Genomic DNA, 13,824 nt, shown 5'->3' with positions numbered 1-13,824 from the left:
TATAGTTTTTATAGTATCATACAGTAGTTTATAGTATTATAGTTTTTATAGCATCATACAGTAGTTTATAGTATTTTACAGTCGTTTTTAACTGTTTTTTTGTTTAGATTGCAATAGCGCTCAGTGGTGATGACGTTAAAATCATGCGACCGTGATGTGCCGTTATAAAGTTAGCTTTTCATTCTGACGTCTGCATTCACGCTTCAAATATCAGAAAAGTGGAGTTCATCCGTGGAAATTATGATGCTGAACGAAACGCGTAGGAATAAACTTTTATTCGCTCTTTTATTATGCTCTGTAATAACGTTTGTGGAGGTAGCCATGGCAATGCTAACTTCCGGGTTGGCCGACAAAAATACTTCCTGTTTCCGTTTTTTTGTAGTCACTCTTCCGCACTCACCTATCTGCGCAGCCACTTCCTGTCCCCGCTCCGCCCCCGTCGGTCAGCTGACTCTCGGTTGTTTGCAAACAGCTCGGTCCGGTCCGGTCCTCCGGGTCCAGGCTCCATGCTCCCCGGTCCCTGCGCTGCTCCAGCTGCTCCCCCGCCATGGAAGACCACGACGACGGCGACATCATCGAGCACCACGTCGAGGAGGAGATGGAGAAGAGGGGCGCGCGGAGCCACGCCGCCTCCTCCTCCTCGTTCCCGGAGAGCGTGACTCCGTCCGACGGGGAGGGCCACAGCGGCACCCAGTCCTCCCACCGGCTGCTGGCCTACAGCGACGCCCTCATCTCCATCATCGCCACCGTCATGGTGAGACCCGGACCGGGACCTGGACCAGGACTGGGCTCCAGGGTGGTCTGCAGAGACCATCCGGGTCCAGTCGGTCCGGTTCTGTGATCCAAGTACTGAAGTTCAGCTTTACTGCTTTTATCTGACAGCTGCAGGCAGTTCAGACTAATGCTGAGATCTAAGATACACAGGTAAAGTTACAACACCTGTTCTCACACTAATAATAATAATATCCAATACCAATAATATCCTACAGCAGGTGCATGGGAATAAAGTATTTTAGATGGTGCAGCCTTGATCATTTAAAGAACTGACCAGTGATAAGAAAATATAATTATATCCATGTATTTAATCAGCTGTAACCAGTGGAGACACATTTATTAACAGGTAATAACAGTTGACATGCACCTGTAAATGAACAGATACAGACATATTTATGAACCCATGTTCTACTTTAGTACTAATAAATAAAATAATAAGAATATTGTGCATTCAAAATAACATTATATATGTGACAAATTACATAAATTAAAAATAGAAAATAACAAATATTGAAAATGAAATGATATAGCAAACACACCAGACTCCATTCACAAAAACAGAGATTTTTACCGAGCAGAAGACAGGAGTTGCTGTGCTAGTTGATACGATTTTGGTGTTTCAAAGGATTAGTTTGGATGTGAACTAACCCTTTAAAACAATAAAGTCACATAATAACACAAACAATTGAACCGATGGAGGCAGTAGTAGAAAAGCAGCTCCTGTTGTTTTGTGAGGTAAAATTCCTGTTTTGCGAATGTAGTCTGGTGTGTTTGCAGAGAGTGCTATAATGGCCGTTTGTGGTCTATGTCTGTAGGGAAGAAAATGTGTTTCCAGTTCAACATTTTAATGGAGTTTTCGAAAACAAGATGAGGAAGTGAGACAACATAATCAAACATTTCACACAGGTGTTGAACACCAGGTGTCTCTGTCTCCTAACACCGTGTCCTTTATCCACAGATATTACCTGTGGCGCACACAAAGGTGGAAGATAACGAGGTAAAGCTGCGTCCTGTCGTGTCCTCGTACTCCGACTGTACTGACGTTTGCAGTGATGCTGTAGAAACATGGCTGTAAATGTGTTTGTGTTGTAGGAGCTGAGGGAGAGCGTCCAGCTCCTCCTCACGACCAAGATCGCCGTTTACCTAATGACATTCCTGATTGTGACTATGGCCTGGGCTGCTCATATCAAGTCAGTGATTATTATCATTAGTATTATTACTGTGGTGTGACAGCAGGTTTAAGGTTTATTATTGATCACGTCCTCACTCTTTGTGTTTAACTTCTCAGGTTGTTTCAAGTGATCGTTCGCATCGATGACTGCCTCGCACTGCTGAACCTCGTGAGTTCTTATCAGTGAGATCATCACTAGTTTTAAAAATTGGTCTGATTTCTACACATCCTGGTGTGTGAGTGACTGGTAGGTAGTAAAAGTGTTGGAACTGGTCCAGTAGATCACCTCAGCCAGCAGCCACCAAACGGGCTGCAATGGCTGCAACGTGATCCTTTGGGACAACTGCACCTGATCACAGTAGGTCCACTAAAAGAGCTTGTTTGATCCACTGACAGGCTCAGAGTGTTATTCTAAGTGTGTGACAGCATCATGGAAAGGATCCCTACAGAGAGAGACCTGGAAGATCCTTTTGGTTTAACCACAAACAGCACACACACCAGACTACATTCACTAAAACAGGGATTTTAGAGAACAGGACACAGGAGCTGCTGGTCTGCTGCTGCCTCCATCAGGTAGTCTGTTTCTTTTATTTTGTGTCACACAAATACTATGTTGGATCTAAATTTAACCTTTAAAGCACCAAAGTCACACAATAACACAAACAAACTAACTGATGGAGGCAGCAGCTCCTGTGTCCTGTGAGGTAAAATCCCTGTTTTAGTGAATGTAGTCTGGTGTGTGTGCAGAGAGCGATATAATGGCTGTTTGTAGTTGCAGTCATTTAGACACCAGGATGTGTGCAGACAGGAAACAGGGTTAAAAACACAGAAGTGATCTTCTAGCTAAAATACTAAAATAGTAATCTGGCCTTCAGTGCTGTTGTACTTTAAGTATTTTACTTGTGAATGAAACGTGTTTTCTCTTCTTTCTAACGTGAAAAGTTCTGCTTTCGGCTCTATTTTCAGGCCTGCATGATGCTGATAACCTTCCTGCCGTACACGGTGAGTAAGCGGCGCCGCAGCAGCTCAGCAGACACTCACAAACACACTGATACTGTTCATTGATTGGCTGTCGTCGTCTGTGCAGTTCTCTCTGATGGCGACCTTCCCTGAGAACGTCCTGGGGATTTTGCTCTTCTGTGGTTGTGTGATGGTGATAGGCGTCATCCAGGTGACCCTTTGATTCCTTTTGGACATATTTTATTATTAAATCTGGAGTTGGCAGATTATTTTTACTGTGTTTGGGTAAACAGAGAGAGAGCGAGCGTTCTTATTGGCTGCTCTGTTTTGGAACAACTGCATATTTTGTTTTATTATTTAGATTATTAAGTCTTATTGATTTGATTTTTAATTTTAAAGCACTTTGAGCAGCACATTACGTATGAAAGTATTCACCCTGGCAGCCAATAGGAGAGCTCCTTCCTTAAAGGAGGAGGGGCTTATCTCCATAGATACCACATAGCAACGGTTACTTCTGCCATCATCCCTCAAAGCTAACGAGGTTCACATGTGATAAAATATTTAGCTTTCTGTTTGGTCTGAACACAGATGCTGTTGTTCCCACCTTACTGATCGTACCTCGTATGTCCGTTGTGTGTCACCGTCACGCCGTGACCCCTCGTGTCGTTTCGCCAGGCGGTGATCGTGCTGTACGCCTTCAGCCGCCCCTTCCTGCTGAACGAGCAGATCCAGATCTCAGAGAACCGAACCATCTACAAACACCACATCCTCAAAGTCATCATGCGGGTTCCCCTCATGTGCTTCTTCGCCAGCATCTTCTCCTTCATCTTCTTCCAGCTGGTAGGTCGCCTCACCTTTTTTATTCAAGATGCATCTTTTGAACATTAGACATCGTCAGTCCGTTCATCTCGTCACATCTCAGGGCTGAAACTATTTTACTACAGATCAGAGTGATGACGAGTCGTAGATGAAGTGAAGTCTCTTCTGTGCGCTGACGTTTTGTTTCTGTCTTTCAGTCGTACCTGCTGCTGGCGATCGTCATCTTCCTGCCGTACATCTCACAGAGTTTGAAGTGGTGTCGCAGCAAAGCAATGGGTGAGCACGTTTAGATTTTATGTCACCTGGAAGGACAACCTGTCCCACACCATGTGTACCAGAGACACTGTTAGAACCAAACGCTGTCTCCCTCTCAGGTCCGGTGGACGAGTCTCCAGACTCCATGCTGTTTTACACCTACCTGCCCAGCGAGCCCCTCAGCAAGGAGCGAGTGGAGGCTTTCAGTGACGGAGTTTATGCCATCGTAGCGACGCTTCTCATCCTGGACATATGGTTAGTTTGCATGATGTGAACTTCATGCACATGTTGGATTTACTGTATTTATGCACCATTTTTACCTGCATTAAACTTAAACCTGGGTCCTGTTTTAACACATCCTGGTGTCTGAGTGACTGGTAGGTAGTAAAAGTGTTGGAACTGGTCCAGTAGATCACCTCAGCCAGCAGCCACCAAACGGGCTGCAATGGCTGCAACATGATCCTTTGGGACAACTGCACCTGATCAACAGCTGTTATATCGCTGACTGCAAACGCACCAGACTCCATTCACAAAAACATCATTTTACCACACAGAACACAGGAGCTGCTGGTCGAGTTACTGTGACTTTGCTGTGCTTTTTTTTTCTTTGGTCTGAACTCACATTTGTTTGTTATTGTTTGACTTTTGTATTTTAAAGGATTAGTTTGGATCCAACACAATATTTGTGTAACGCACTCCTGTGTCCTGTGAGCTTAAATCCCTGTTTTAGTGAATGTAGTCTGGTGTGTGTGCTGTTTGTGGTTAAACCAAAAGGATCTTCCAGGTCTCTCTCTGTAGGGATCCTTTCCATGATGCTGTCACACACTTAGAATAACACTCTGAGCCTGTCAGTGGATCAAACAAGCTCTTTTAGTGGACCTACTTTAGACACCAAAATATGTTTAAAAAAAAGGCCCTGGTTTAAAAAGAGTTGAGACTGTTCATCCTCTCTGGTTTCTTCCCGTTAGCGAGGACAACGTTCCCGACCCGCTCACCGTGCAGAAGCAGTTTGGCGGCAGCCTGATCGCGGCCCTGCAGGTCTACGGCCCGGAGTACCTCGCCTACTTCGGCTCCTTCGCCACCGTCGGCCTTCTCTGGTTTGTGCACCACTCGCTCTTCCTCCACGTCACCAAGACGACGCGCTTCATGGGGCTGCTGAACAGCTTCTCGCTGGCGTTTGTCGGAGGTTTGCCTCTCGCCTACCAGCTGACGCACGAATTCCCCCACAACTCTCGCAACGAACTGGAAGCCATTCAGATTAGCTGTGTGATCATTTTCTTCGCAGGTATATTTCAGCTGGCTATTTGGGTGGTGGCTCTCTACAACGAACAGGAAACTCTGCACCCGTATGTACGATATGGCGGCCGTGAGCACGTGTTCATGCTAGCTAAGCTAGCTCTGTATCCCTGCATAGCTCTGGGCACGTTTTTCCTAACGTGTATTTTGAGTAAATTTAGCGCCCCAATCTTCCACCTGATGGAGATCACAGTGCCTTTTGCTTTCCTTGTGTTGAGGCTGTTGGTGCGCGTCGGGCTCGCTTTGTTACGGCTAATGTTCTGTCCCGAGAGGCCCGACCTGAGGAGCGTTGTCGAAGAGGAAGACGACGACTCGAGAGTGCAATTTAATGCTTTAGTTACCTAGATAGCTTGAAGGGAAGTGGGCACAGACAGTGAAGCTAACTGACCAGGCGGTGAGGCGTTATTCCTGAAATGTCTGAAAAGTTCCTGCAGGGGTTTGGGAAAGTAGATTATTCTGTTTGCACCATTTAAACTGGTTCAGATCTGGAGAAGGAACCAGTGCTAATGGGATTAATGGGACCTCATGTTGACGGCCAAACCCACAGTGAGAGCAGTGAAGGATACTGACAGCCAAAGCCGATCCATTCACTTAACAGATCACCTGAAGAATAGAGCTTCTGATGCTAGTTTCATGCTAGTTTTATGCTAGCGTTAGCGAATAATCAACAGTCACCTTCAGAGCTGCGACACGACGGCTTCACTCTTTGATTTAATCGCTCACACGAAGAAGCAAAAGGTTATAGGTTATTAAGGTTATTTAAAGGTTTGAAACCGCTGAAATATCGATGTTTTTTATATTTATTGTTCAGTTTCTGTGCTAAGCTGAGGCGGTGAACAGTCCGTCCAACTTTAAAAGTGGAAAATAGACAACTTTTATTGGCTGTTAGCTCGTCGTCCTGGTGTTTCTAAGTGCTATTATTGTAAAACACAAAGAAAGGAGCCCAGTTAGAAGCAGAAACCTGGTCTGTAGCACGTCAGAGGCAGTGAAACGTCCAGTTATTAATCAGTCAGCAGGTCGAGTTACGTAGAAAGAAGCCGACCGAACGTGGGTTTGATCCCAAAAATGTCTGTAGTTTTTTATTACACTGTTTTTATTTTGTTATGTCACAAATAAAAAGCACTTCCTTCTAGGAGTGGTAGCCATTAGCTTAGCTGTTAGCTTAGCCGTTAGCCGACCCCTGACGACGAGCCAGAAAATTGGTCGTTTGTAGTTTTACCGTCCAACTGCTTCTTCCTTCGCTCAAACTTTCTTTATCTTGAATATATTATAACCCCAATAAGCATCAGTTGTTCCTCTAAAGAGCAGCAGGAAGCTTTGGCATTAACGTCTTTTCAGTGAACATATTTATGATATTTATATTTATTTTTATTTACTCCCATCACTAACCCACGCGTTTGGTCGGCATAAATTCTTAATTATAACAGCTGTAGTTTACCTTAGTCGTCCTCATATTCTATAAAAGTGTTAAATCTCAAACACGTTCAAAAAGTTATGTTTTCATACTACTGGATGGCGGCCATCTTGGACCATCATAATCGGAGTCACAGTCCTCGGCGTCTCCAAACCGGATTCTCGGCGCTCTGGTTCAAAAGTTACATTTCCAAGATGGCGCCAGCGGCCATCTTGGCTCTGACCCTCTGGTCAGTTATCGTTACGTTAATATTGGAGCCCGTCTGTGTGGTGGCACCAGGTTTCTAACGGGGGAAACAGAAACGCCATCATCCTCTTCCTGCTTTGGTTGCTCACGTCCTTTGTGCCATAAATCGAGCCGTTATTTATTTTCCCTACAGCTTTATTCACGTCAGAGTAAGAAGTTAAAGAATAAAAGTTGTCTATTTCCACTTTAATTCAGCCTCTTTAGCGTGTTCAGGCGGCAGCAGAAGGTCATACGTGTATTTAAACACTGCAACAAAGTCGTGTCCTATAAACGTTGGACTAGTTAGCTAACAGGTTTAAGTCAGTAGATGTCGGCACTTTAATCATTACGAACTGAACGGGTAAGGACATAAAATGTCGTATTGCACTATTTTAAAATATGTCGTAATGCTGTGTTTGCTCCACTGAATGACCCCTAAAACTGTAAATCTGAACCTCAGAAAAAGGTCTGATTGTCTGTGGCTTTTTAAAAAAGTAACATCAACCCAATAATTTCACTTAATGAGATCAAATCAGAACGGATCAGTAGATCCTGACTGGAGATGATCCTTCTGTTGCCACGTGAGTTTGTCCACGAGGGGTCACTGTTGTTTCTGTTAAACAGTCCAGAGCTACTGAAGCCACCTTCGTCACTGTGATGGTGATGATGGTGATGATGATGTTTAATTCTGTGTGTTTGATTCGGATTCAAAGGGAACTCAAAACTGAGATGCACTTTAATGGAAACCTGTCAGGTGATGGAGGAGCTCAGAAATATCGACGACGAACGAAAAAAACTTTGTTTGAAACTTGTTTGGACACTTTATGTAATATTTTTGTCTTGTTTTTAGTCTGTTAAAGGGTCACTCCAGTATTTTAAAACCTGGGAGCCATTGGTACATGTTTTGGTGTCTAAATGGCTGGTAGGGATGACTCGGCTCGATCACAGTAGGTCCACTAAAAGAGCTTGTTTGATCCACTGACAGGCTCAGAGTGTTATTCTAAGTGTGTGACAGCATCATGGAAAGGATCCCTACAGAGAGAGACCTGGAAGATCCTTTTGGTTTAACCACAAACAGCACACACACCAGACTACATTCACTAAAATAGAGATTTAAGCTCACAGGACACAGGAGTTATGCCTTGATCTAGTAGTTTGTTTGTATTATTATGTATCACAGAAATATTGTGTTGCATCCAAACTATCTCCTTAAAACACCAGTTTGATAAAATAACACAAACAAACTAAGTAGTCGAGACAGTGGTAGACCTCCAACTGCTGTGTTAAATTAGTGTTTTTGTCAATGACGTCTGGTGGCTTTGGAGAGTTAGAAACACACCAGACTCCATTCACAAAAACACTAATTTACTTTACAGAACTCAGAAACTAACATTGTGTTGGATCCAAACTAATCCTTTAGAACACTTTTACTACCTACCAGTCATTCAGACACCAGGATGTGGACAGAGAGGACCAGGGGTAAAAACAGCGGAGTTCTCCTTTGACAGCAGCTTTCTGGTTTTATTTTCTGGGTATATTTGTATCTAAAGATCTGTTGGCAGATTAGGACGGGATCAGACTAATTTCAGGAATAAATGCCTGCATGTGTTTACAGCTCATCACGACGCTCTTTTCATCTGAATGAATAATGTGTAACACTTTCCTCCTTTGACTCTTCACACCAAACTACCATTTAGAACTGACTCCTTTTCAAAGTACCTTCATCGTGTGGTTGTTCCTCCAACATGGCGGCTCGCTCGTCTCCAGATCTTCCCTCCCGACAGGTTTCTGCTCTCGATACTTGGCTGTTGTCTGTAGCTGCTACAAACCTTCAATGTAAAATCACAAACTGTCGAGCTTTGTTGTGAGAATAAATCTGAAAGTGGCTCCTTGAATGTGAATCCTGTGTCTCGTTGGTGTAGAAAGGACATGAAACGTGAGACGTATTAAAGAAAACAAACCTTTATTCACCTCCATACAGTAAACAGCTCCATAATATCCCTAACAAGGTCTCAGTATGTGGTTTATACGTTACTCTGCGTCGCCCCTATATTAACAGCAGTCCTCTTACATAAACTCTTTAATCTTCTTCACTCCAAAAGCTCAAGATCTTCATTAGAAAACTTTTCTGCTCAAAGCAAATCACACAAAACGTACACAAAATGATAAATTAACAGGACAAGCAGCCTAAACGTCTGCAGTGCATCGTTACCCGACGTCTGGGCCACTAAATCTACCGTCGTCGCCACCAGCGCCTCTCCTTCGCACGCTGAATTTATTAAATATGAATTAGTCGACACGACGGCGTCTAATCTCAACTAGGACTGTGAGTGTTTGGAGTCTCCAGTGTGCCACAGGAATAATAAACCGCTCAATCACAACAGGTAACAGACATTTACTGCATAAATAAATAGATTCATTTATAAATATATTTAGATTTAATTAAAATAATTCATGAGGACCAGAAAACATTTTTCTTTTAAGAATAAATTCATTTTTAAATGGATTTGCAAAATACTTAAAATTCTTCTGTTTGCATACATGTCCCAATAATCATTTTATCATCATCAATCATAATCATTGTAGTTATTGATTAATTGTTGGAGTCATTTATCCCTCAAAGCCCCCGATCGTGACATTTTACACACAAAAAAAAAAATCATTTGAATTTAAATTATATGTAAATTTCATTAAATGGAAGCTAAACAGTAAAAGATGATTAGAGGAGAAATTATTACGCTGAATAGAATTAGGATTTTAAAATTTATTCAAGACAGTTATTTTTTTTGTTTAATGTCCTGAAAACAAAAAAATAATTTAAACAACAGATAAATTTGTCTTTTATCTTCTTTGTTTTCCATAATTTCCCCACATTTTTCTTACATTTTACAGAAAAAGAACAAATGAACTCATTGAAAAGTATTAAAATTAAATGATATCACATTTTAAGATCCTCCACACAAACATTTTAATTCTTTATTATTATTATTATTATTATTATTATTAACGGGCACAAAAGATCAACATTTTGTACGTTTTTAGTGTTTCCACATGTCAAAGTTTTTGGAAAAAGCATCAATATAATGTACGAAATAAATCACTTCATGTGTTTTTAAAGCTTTGATCGACTGGCTGATAAACTAACGGTGTTTTATTATTCCAGCGACGCGCTAAAGACCCGTTTAAATAACGAGACGATCAGCGGCGCCTGTTTTTGGTCGGATTTCTTTAGTCTGAACTGTGTGTGTGTGTGTGTGTGTGTGTGTTTTAGTGTTAATGCAGTTCAACACAGCTGGTCCCAAAAATCCCCCCCCCACCCCCCCATTCACTTCAGATGGGAGGAAAAGTAAAATAGAATAAATTAACCGATCGAAGCAGCGGACAGCGTCGACCCGTCGGCGGCACCGGTCCGAACTCTCCTCGCTAGTTCGATGTGTCCGACCAGACGGAAGCGTTCGGCCCTCTGGAGGGAAATCAGTGCTTTGGTAAACATTTCTCTGCGAGGCCGCCAACACGCCGCCGCCACGCGACACGGTTACAACAACGAGACGCTTTATCTATCGCACGCCGCTGATCGTGTGACTCATAGTGAACGTGTGACGGCGTATTACGGATTTATTTAGTAAAACAAAAAAATAGATGCAAGACAAAAAAAAAAACTGATTTAAGTTGTAAATTTAAAAATTTAAAAATGTTCGTAAAAAAAAAGAAATGTTGATATTTAAGGAAAAACTGGAAAATGTCATAAAAAAAGGTATTAAAAAGGTAAACGTAGGTTTTCTCTTAAATACGTAAAAAAAACCCTCTGAGATTAAAGTGGTAAATCTGAGATTATAGTAAATATAGTAAAACAGTAAATCTGAATTTCTTCACAGAGTTGGATCAACCTCATCACGCCGCCGCTCGCCGCGTATTCTGGAGCCTTCAAATCACGGTTTTCACAATAAGAGTCTTTCTTTCAGTCTCCTTTCATTTCCTGCGCTATCGTTTCGTCACCTTCGCTCAACCGTTGTGGCTACTGGACGCCGGCGGCGGGGAGTCTCTCGGCGTTCCTGTTGCCAGGAAACCACCACAGTTTGGTTTAGCGATAAGGAAGCACCAGATTATCAACGTTTCTTTTCTCATAAATTCACCACTTTAATCTCGGAAATTCAGAGTTTGTCTCTCAGAACTGTACGCCCCCCCGCCTGGCTCTGTAATATCATCATCATCATCATCATTATTAATATTATTTATTCAGGTTTTTTTGGGCCCTAATACGCCGTCGCTGTAGATTTAAATCATCCAACCGTTATAGTAAAGAATCAAACTGTACGTTGCATAAGATGAAAGTATTGCTGATAACCGGCGGCCCAGAGTATCTGACCGTTATAAACCAACAGACGTGTGTACACGCACACGGGTCTGTATATTTACTGCATGTACACACGTACTGAACAGTATCGAGGCTCAAATCTCATCAGTAAGAACATCTGATATCATCGCAAACTACATTCAAACTTAATAATTTAACAGTGATTTAATGCATAATAAGAATAGAAAGATTCTTAACAAACAGTGCTACAGTGCAACTAAAATCATCGGTTAAATCGATACAGGAAGCACAGTCGTTTTTTTTTTTTGTTTTTTTTTAAAGGAATAGTTCACCATGTTGGAGAATACACTTGTTTTCTTTCATGTGAGCGTCTGGAGCGAGGAGGGGATTAGCCTAGCTTAGCACACGGACAGGAAGCAGGAGGGTGAAAGGTTTTACTGTGAGCTCACACAGCCGTCCTCCACCTACATGCTAGCTTATTAGTTTATTAGCTAACGTGCGTCGGTCCAAACTGAAGTCGAAACTCTTCACAGAGTCGGAGACGGAGACCCAAACTGTGAATCACTTCTTAGTGTTTTCACAATAAAAGCCACAGAAATATCTCATTTCTAAATGCTGTTATAAAACACACTTAAAAACAGGAAAAAAAAATCTAAGAATATTCACAATAAAATGTGAAAGTAATAATCCAGGGGTCCTGTACTATATATATTTTATAATTTATTTATTTAATAATTATTATTGCAGCCTTGGATTTCCAGAAATGTGTTTTTTTTGTTTTATAATTCACAAGTAAATTTAAGCAAAGATATAATAAATAGAGGATGCTGTTACTAAAGATCATCCCAGTGACTAAATACACTGGAAGTTTATAACCAGACGACTCGACTGGTGTAAACGACGTCATGCTGGTTAGCCGAGTGTAGCTAGCAGCGCTAACACCAGCAGCCTGCAGGCTACCGTCCACACACCTGAGCTCTGCGTGGTTACCTTTTGGTCCGGTGGGCGTTTGCTGGTTTATTCTGACAAACAAACGCGTTTTTTGGCCAAACTTTTTTACTTTTTTACAAAACGTCGGCAAGAGGAGCTCAGTTAGCAGTTAGCCAGCGTCCCTCATTAAATACTAATAATACGTTTAACTGATGAGAAGTTCGACGATAGCGACGTTTAAACGACCAGTCGACTAATCGTGTGCATCCTGTTACATAAACTTAATAACACTCAATAAAGTGGAAATATAGGGACAAGAGGTGAAAGTTAGCATCATCTATAAACTCTCGTCCAATAAAGTAAATGTTGGGTCTTATTTTATAGTAAAATGCTGATTTATGTGTGTTTCAGATCACTGTCTAAACCCCAGACTCTGCTCGGTGCTGAAGACTCGATGAAGAGTTCAGAAGTTGTGGCTTTAGTGTTCACTGATGCTTCATAGCAACTGGAAATAAAAAACCCTCTCTGTCCTGCAGCTCCAAACTTAATCACAGTTGTTCAGAACCACTGGAGGTTAATTATCCTGTTAATATGCTGTGATTTCTTGCGTTTTCTAATCCAATTCTCAGTGAGAACAGAGTGTATTTTCCAGATGAACTATTCCTTTAAATTCTTTTTTTTTTACAATCTTGTAGTAAAGGGTCACCCAGCACACCCTCTGAATAAGCAGCAGCCTCAGATCAAGTCTACGTCCCTACCTGTTAAAAATCTAATTTGTTCATGCTAAACTACACGAGTTACTCTTTTGTTTTTTGCATATTATATCTCGTAGCTTAAAAGTGTTTTTCTTTTTCCCAGCAGGTCACATAAGCAGTTACACTACGTAGGTATTTGTTCAGCTAAATATTTCCAGTATATTTATGTACAAATACATTAACTCGGGTGCTGATGCTCTAGTTTCTGTGTTAACATGCCTACAGTCGACCTTTAGCCGTGCGACTTGTTTAGATTCAGACGGAAACCTAAAAGCTACACGTGGGCGCCGCGGACGAGGAGGATGAACATGAGTTTAGCGGGACTCGCGTACATGCTGCGTGTTTAGTGATGCTGTGAGGTTCGGCCCGTTAAATATAAAACATGTCGAGTGCGTCTGACGCCCTCGCCCGCAAACACTCGAGTCCCGGCGGTCGGCGTTGCTGGAGCTCAGGTCCTCGTGCCCGACGCTCTGGGCGCCGTTCATGCTGGTAAAAGCTTCTTAAATCCGTCCATTCAGCTAAAGTCAATATGTGCAATATGTGCCGTCCGCGGGGAACCTGCTGTCCGCCGTCCCCGGGCGCTGAGGAAGCTCCAGAGTCCGTTTTGTCTTCAGTCTGTGAGGTTTCAGGTTGGCGGCCGCCCGTCGGAAGCTGCGCCGCCGCCTACATCTGCTGTGTTACTGTGTTTTTTGTTTTTGTGTTTCGTTTTGTTTGACTGTGAGGTTTTTCCACGTTGTCCTGAGAGTCGCCTCAGGTTCAGAGTCATGATTTCGAAGCTGGTTGGAAGTCAAATGAAGAGCCGGCAGGATGACGATGGACGCTGTGCGAGAGGCCTGCGGTCACACACACACACGCCATGCAGCCGTTCAAGAGTGTGTGTGCCTGTGTGTGTGTGTGTGTGTGTGTACAT

The 13,824-nt window shown here is 42.5% G+C and overlaps 1 protein-coding gene across 1 annotated transcript; it reads left to right on the top strand.

Moving 5' to 3' along the window:
• Positions 1–465: 465 nt before the first annotated feature.
• Positions 466–5,620, top strand: tmem175 (transmembrane protein 175). The gene is made up of 10 exons (XM_070834173.1): positions 466–754; positions 1,733–1,771; positions 1,867–1,964; positions 2,063–2,114; positions 2,912–2,947; positions 3,033–3,116; positions 3,581–3,745; positions 3,922–4,000; positions 4,099–4,234; positions 4,948–5,620. The coding sequence occupies exons 1-10, from the start codon at positions 548–550 to the stop codon at positions 5,618–5,620; spliced, it is 1,569 nt and encodes a 522-aa protein (XP_070690274.1). The 5' UTR covers positions 466–547.
• The last annotated feature ends 8,204 nt before the right edge of the window (positions 5,621–13,824 follow it).

The sequence above is a fragment of the Pempheris klunzingeri genome, chromosome 7, assembly GCF_042242105.1.
Source record: "Pempheris klunzingeri isolate RE-2024b chromosome 7, fPemKlu1.hap1, whole genome shotgun sequence".
NCBI lineage: Eukaryota > Metazoa > Chordata > Actinopteri > Acropomatiformes > Pempheridae > Pempheris > Pempheris klunzingeri.
The sequence above is the reverse complement of the archived record's forward strand: the minus strand, read 5'-3'. Positions and strand labels throughout refer to the sequence as shown.